Source organism: Ipomoea nil, unplaced genomic scaffold, assembly GCF_001879475.1.
Source record: "Ipomoea nil cultivar Tokyo-kokei standard unplaced genomic scaffold, Asagao_1.1 scaffold1474, whole genome shotgun sequence".
NCBI classification, from domain to species: Eukaryota; Viridiplantae; Streptophyta; class Magnoliopsida; order Solanales; family Convolvulaceae; genus Ipomoea; species Ipomoea nil.
Window position 1 is genome coordinate 1,376,105 of NW_017617902.1, and position 6,285 is coordinate 1,382,389.

General features: G+C 32.6%; 1 protein-coding gene across 1 annotated transcript; it reads right to left on the reverse strand.

Annotated features, from left to right (window-relative positions):
- Positions 1–2,328: 2,328 nt before the first annotated feature.
- LOC109188685 (LOB domain-containing protein 1-like) lies at positions 2,329–4,026 on the reverse strand. Its single transcript, XM_019339314.1, has 2 exons — positions 3,677–4,026; positions 2,329–2,914 (listed from the first exon to the last, which is right to left on the reverse strand). Exons 1-2 carry the CDS (start codon positions 3,920–3,922, stop codon positions 2,540–2,542), a joined length of 621 nt encoding a protein of 206 aa, XP_019194859.1. The 5' UTR covers positions 3,923–4,026; the 3' UTR covers positions 2,329–2,539.
- Positions 4,027–6,285: the final 2,259 nt, after the last annotated feature.

Below are 6,285 nucleotides of genomic sequence, written 5' to 3' on the forward strand. Positions count from 1 at the left end.
TGTAGTTTTGTAGCATTTGTTTTCTATTCATCACCAAAGACTTAATACTTTGACTCGTACGTCGTCGTATGAAAATTCTTCAATTTAATTGTCCTAAATCAGTGCTATTTACAAGTTTTTCTACACTACTGACCCACCCAAATTTACATTTAACAAAGTAAAATGAAAATGACTTCTTTTTTTTTTTTTTTTTTTTTTTTTTTGGGGGGGGGGGGTGGGGGTGGGAGGGGTGGTGTTCAAGAAAGAGGGGGAAACTGGACGGGAAAACCCACAAAAATTAAAAAACAAAATCAAATTCTATTGTTTTTTTTTTTGAAACACAACGAAGTAAAAATTAATAACTCAAATGAGCAAAGATACAAGAAAGTGAGATAACAACCCACGATTCAAAATCAGTTGTTCGTGCTAACACATGAACCACTTGATTCAAATTATTCAAACTCAACTTTTCAAATGTTTTAATTTTAAAACAATTGTTAGGTCAATATATTTGAAATTTTAAGTTAAACAAAAATAATAATAAATTTGGACTTCACTACATAGTTCTCTGACCTCTCTCTTTTTCTTTTTTCTTTTTTTTTTTTTGAAATTTTTTTAAAGAGTTGTTTTTTTTTTTTTTTTTTTTTTTTTTTGAAAATAAAGAGTTGTTTACTTAAACATTATTCCAAAAGGTTGAACCCCAACCCTATTGTTTACTTAAACATAATTTTACCAAGGCTAGCTTAATTTTAATTTTTAATATTCTTTAATTATCGAGTTCCTATAAAATGCAAACTATAACCATAATCTTAATTCTTTGGAGCCAAAAGTTTCCTACTAGCGAATCTAATTTTGGTTAGATTTACATAATACAAATCGTAATCATCCATGTGTAAGATATGGATGTAACATGTTGTTACTATTGCTAGTACCACCCAACTACACAGTTGCTATAAAAAGTCAAAAATACCCCCAAGTCTAGCTTAAGTGGTTGGTTAAATTCAAGCTAGGTGGGCTCTGATTATGTTCGACTAGAACGATGGTACAGAGCCCCAAATTTTTGGAGGCTCATTTTTTTAAAAAAAATATTTTATATATAAAGTCATTATTTTTATAATTGATAATTATGTTTTTAGAATTTATAGATCGGTCTTACTTGGAACTGAAAATAAAATTTTAAAATGAATTGATATTGAAATTTTGTATTTAAATATGCACGAAAAATGTCACTTCTAAATTAAATTTTGAATCGTATTTTTCTTTGTTGAATTTTTATGCATTATATTTGGACAAAATTGATTTATTGTATTTTTATATTCCTGTTATAGAATACAATAACTTGAAGTCAAATAAATTTGTACTCAATTACCTTAGTTATGGAAATCTTCTATATTTCTTCCTTATCTTTCAGAGGTCTTTTGGAATTATGTTTCTTGCTCCTATAAATAGACATAGTCATATTTTTTTTTATGGGACGGTCCTAGATAAATCAACTTAAATCATGCTTCCACCGACATGACAGGAGTTCGAACCTCATTGGGAATATAATTTGATATGGGTGCAATGGAGGAGTTGACCAATTAGTTGGGAACAATTTTGAGCAAAGACTCCGGGCTTAGAAGATTAGTTTGGCGAAGCTAGGAACTTGACGTGAATTAAAAAACAAAAGCAAAAATATAATCAAATAAAGTTGAGAGTTAGTTATGAAATGATGACAAGTGGCCTGGTTGGTTATGTGAATAGACAGGAGTGAACAGTGTCATGTTTGGCAAGTTATTAGGCGCCATATAAGTATGAATTCAAGATTGAAGAAAGCAGCAGCCAAAGACCAGTAGCTCTCTAGAGTCAAAAACTTGTTGGGAAGGGAATCCAAACACCCCCTCAATTAATTTTGATAGATACATAATTACTGGTTAAAATTGTTAGGTCACCAAAAAGCAGCCTGTATTCAATCACAAACGAGGACTTCAGGACTTGCTACTTCCAATTCAAAAAATCAGTTCGAGGTTTCGTTCGTAATTAATTAACTAATATTATGTGTAATTTGATTGTAATAAGTTAAGATAAGTTGCGTCAGAATATTATAAGAAAAAAAGTTATTTAACATCGCATGCATAATTTTTCACCTCTTATTAAATCGAAGAGTTAATTACTAAAATGATTCTTTTATTATAACAAAATTACAATTTGGTCTCGAGAAGCAGCGTGAAGTTTCAGCTATACTCTCAAATTAAATAGACGCTTGACGGGTAAACAAATTGATGATAAAATTGGTTAATATATTAAAAGTTGAGAAATTAATTAGGCAAAAAAAAAAAGTCAAAATCTAACTTGGTAATTTCATTATAATTAACTTTAACAAAAATTAATTGATTAAATTTGACTTATCCAAAGTCGGATTAACAAACTCAACAAACTCTTTATAATATTTTACATTATATTTAATTTTATTGGCATAAAACTAAATTTCACTTCGTGAAATTCAAACTACAAAGTTAGATCGACTAGTTTCGTCGCCGGCGGCCGGAGGAAGCGGCGGCGATATCTCGACACCGGATCATCACACGCTCATGTCGAGGGTGTTTAATTGGTCCCAGAACGAATCCAAGCTGTTCTCTTCGTCGATGTAGTCGCAGTAGCCGCTGCCAAAGCCATTCCGGCCGGAAAAATCGTCGAAAGAATATTGCTGCGGCGGCGACGCCTGGGGAGAAGAAGATCGAGCCATCTCGTAGTAAAGCGCCATTACATTGGCGTGTTGGCACTGCATATTGACCACCTCAGCTTGAGCCTTGGCGAGCTGCGCCTGAAGCATGTTCACTTGCTTCTGGAGCTGATCGATGGCGCCGGCGCAGCCGTACACCGGATCTCTCAGCCGCGCGTTCGCCTCGTACACCATGCTGCTCACGGCGTCCGCCCTCTGACACTCCGGCAACTCCTAAAGATTCAAAATTAATATAATTATAATCAGGACCACATAAAATATAATCATGAATTTACTTCAATACCAAAACCCAGAAGTAGGTGGTCAATGCATTAATATTAAATTTCATTTGGATGGCACAATATAAAGTTTGAAAATTACTTTCCATGCTCATTATTCAAATTTTAAACCAAATATTCTAAAACTTTAATTTAAAAATATATATATATATTTATATTTTTATCCTCTCAAATATATATATATATATATATATATATATATATATATATATATATTGACAATAAAATATTTAAAATGTATATATAATGTGTTGCGTTTACTTCAATTCTCTATTCTTTACTCTCTCTTTTTTTTTTTTTTTTTATGTGGGATGCGTTGTTGACTTTTTGTGCTTCATTAGGTTGAAAAAGTATATTTGAACAGATACTACACTGTAATAGAGTTACATTTTCTATTTTTGTTTCTTCATTACTAACCGCAAATTATTAGAGTATCCTTGAAAAGTTTAATCTTTTTGAGGGAAGGTGACATTTAAAAAATTAAAATAAATAATAATGGGTTATAAGTTATAACTACTTCTGACCTAACATTATGGGGGGCTATTCAATAGCAGTATAGTAGTTCCATGGAATATGTGACTACTTACTATTAATCAGTTGACATTAATATTTAAATACAAAAATGTTTGAAGATTTTGAAAGTTCCATTAATTAATTAATTAATTAATTAGGTTTAGAGGCATTTGAAATGACTGACCTGCAAGAATTTGATAATATTGCTGGCGCCGAAAACGCGGTGAGCGGTGGTGAATTTGATGGGATCGTTGGGAGGGAAGTAGGGCGCCAGCACACATTTCTCGGCGCAGCGCCGCCGCAAGATCTTGCAGGCGGCGCAGGGGCTCATTACCACCACCGGCAATGGGGTGGTGGGCGACGGCGGAGAGGAGGACGGCGAGACGGAGCGGGAGGACGCCGGAGAATTGGTGGTGTCGCTTGACTCCATTATATATATTGTCTCGTGATTGAAGAGACAATAATTTTAGTGTTTTTTCAGAGAAGAGATGATGTGAAGACGTCTGCGCTAATATTTTGCTGATTCAACTGAGTTATATATAGCCATATAGGTGGGGAAATAAAGGGATATAGTGACTAGTGAGTGACGTATAAATTCGTATCCTGACATCATCCTAAGGGAATTAAATAAAAAAAAATAACAATTTTCCCCTTTATTCTTTTGTTTTGTTTTAATTTGTTTGTTTTATTTGTCAAATTTTACTGCCCGGCTGGCTATCTATTGTTTGAAATTATTTGAATGGCTGCGGCGACGTTTCCACAAAGGAAAATACTATTTGTCTGTCAATGGTCTGGATGACCTTTTGGCTTTTCCATTTCCAACGCTTTTATTTGCTAAAACATACTAAAACGTCTCTTTACAACAATTACTCTGTATAAATATGATCAAAATATCTTTATATATAATCACATTTCAACAATTTTATTGGCAGATAATCTCCTGCTTTCTTGGACTTAAGTGGTACTAACTAAAAAGTTGAGCAGTTCATCATTTAGTCTAGGTAGAAAAAGCTTTGCCGCCCCTGCCATTTTGTGTTTGACATAATAATAGTTTTTGTAAAAATATATTAAGAAAACAACTTTATTTGTTGAGTTGTGCCAAATGTTGAATAATAGATTCAGGTGACAAAGATAAGACTAGGGAACCAAACTTGCTTAGTAAATGGGGGAGAAATCTTTGATTTACCATGTTAAGCGCTTTGTTACCATAAAAATTTAATATTTTATCTAGAGAAAAAATTGATGATTCCTTGCGTGATTTTCATATTACATTTATATGTGAGAATTATTGGGCATGGTGCCCTACCTCGACCCACTAGGATCTTTTGTCCATTGTGTTTCCATCTCTCCTCTCGCTTCCACTCTTATAAGCATCATTCTTGGATGACAGATGGCTCTACTCAAACTATGCTACATTTCTCTCATTAAGCCATGTACTCTACATAGTACGTCTTCGAAGATATCAGTATACATAAAATACTTTGTTGTCACTATATATACTCGAGTGCTTAACCCTAGACTCAACCGAAGATCGCTGAAACCTGTCTATATAGGGCCCTTCTTTCAATGAGCATCCCTAGGGACCCTTAGGTATGAACCATATACCCATATTCCCGACACAAACATTAAAAAAAATTAAAAATATATACAAGTATGAGTTTAATTTATAATATTATAAGTTCAACTAGTTAATCTATGTAATTTAACTCTTAACATTTATTTCACTCATAAAAAAAAAAAAGAAGTTATACAATACATAAGAAACATTACATTACATCAAATATTATAAATTAAAGAAATATAAAGATAATTTATTTACAAAAATAGCACTCTCAACCTATTGAAACACAAATAGTCAACAACGTCATATCTGTTCAAACATACTTTTTCAATCTATTGAAACACAAAAAAGTCAACAATACCTTTACTAAGGTTTGATTTTATGACCTCACATATAAAAAAATCACTATATGACATCTGAACACAAGATGCTTGATATATCATTGTCTTTTTAATTTATATGCATTATATTTTCCAGCTAGAATTTTCTTAAAATATAATATTACTGTAAAACATTATATAATTTCACAAATGATTTGACATTCATTTTGCGAGGGAGAATTTGGGAATGCCATCAGCATCGAGACAAATGCACATTTCCAACTCCTAACTGCCCATAGCTACGTGTCCATCTTATGGTGAGAATATAAATATTAATAATAAAAATAAGTTAGCTAGGAAATACAGGAAAGTATTTGGTGGATTCTCATTTTATACTCTTAATTTTTATTTCTATTTTTCTTATAAGTTTTGATGCAAGACATTTTTCTGCGAAATCACATGACAAAAATAACAAAGTCTTATTTGTCACATCAAAAAATAAAAGTAAGGGAGTAGAATTTGGAGGTTAGTCCGCACGGGTTTAGCTGGTTCAGTAAGCCGTATTTGGAAGAAGAGATCACTGTTCGAATCACGACAGCAACAGTGTGGGATTATGTCAAAAGTGGACAGATTCCTTGTGCGCACGAGCATTTGACCATATATGATCTGTTGAGCCATTGAGTTATCGTGATTTACATCCGTCCAAATGCTATATTGAGCCGGGGTGTAGAGACTTTTGGAATTGGAAATTCAACCTTTTGAAAAAAGAATTTGTTATTTTCATTTTTCATCATGCGGGTCTACCGAAAAGTGTCTACATTAAGAATTTGTAAGGAGTAAAAGTTGAGACTTGAGAGTATAAAATGAGAATTGCCTAAATATTCTTTTTTAGAATTTGTGAGTATGCATACT

Coding starts and splice junctions, on each gene's coding strand:
- LOC109188685 (XM_019339314.1), bottom strand. CDS start 3,922: ATGGAGTCAAGCGACACCACCAATTCTCCGGCGTCCTCCCGCTCCGTC. Junction 2,915..3,676: donor ATATTATCAAATTCTTGCAG/GTCAGTCATTTC, acceptor TTGAATCTTTAG/GAGTTGCCGGAGTGTCAGAG.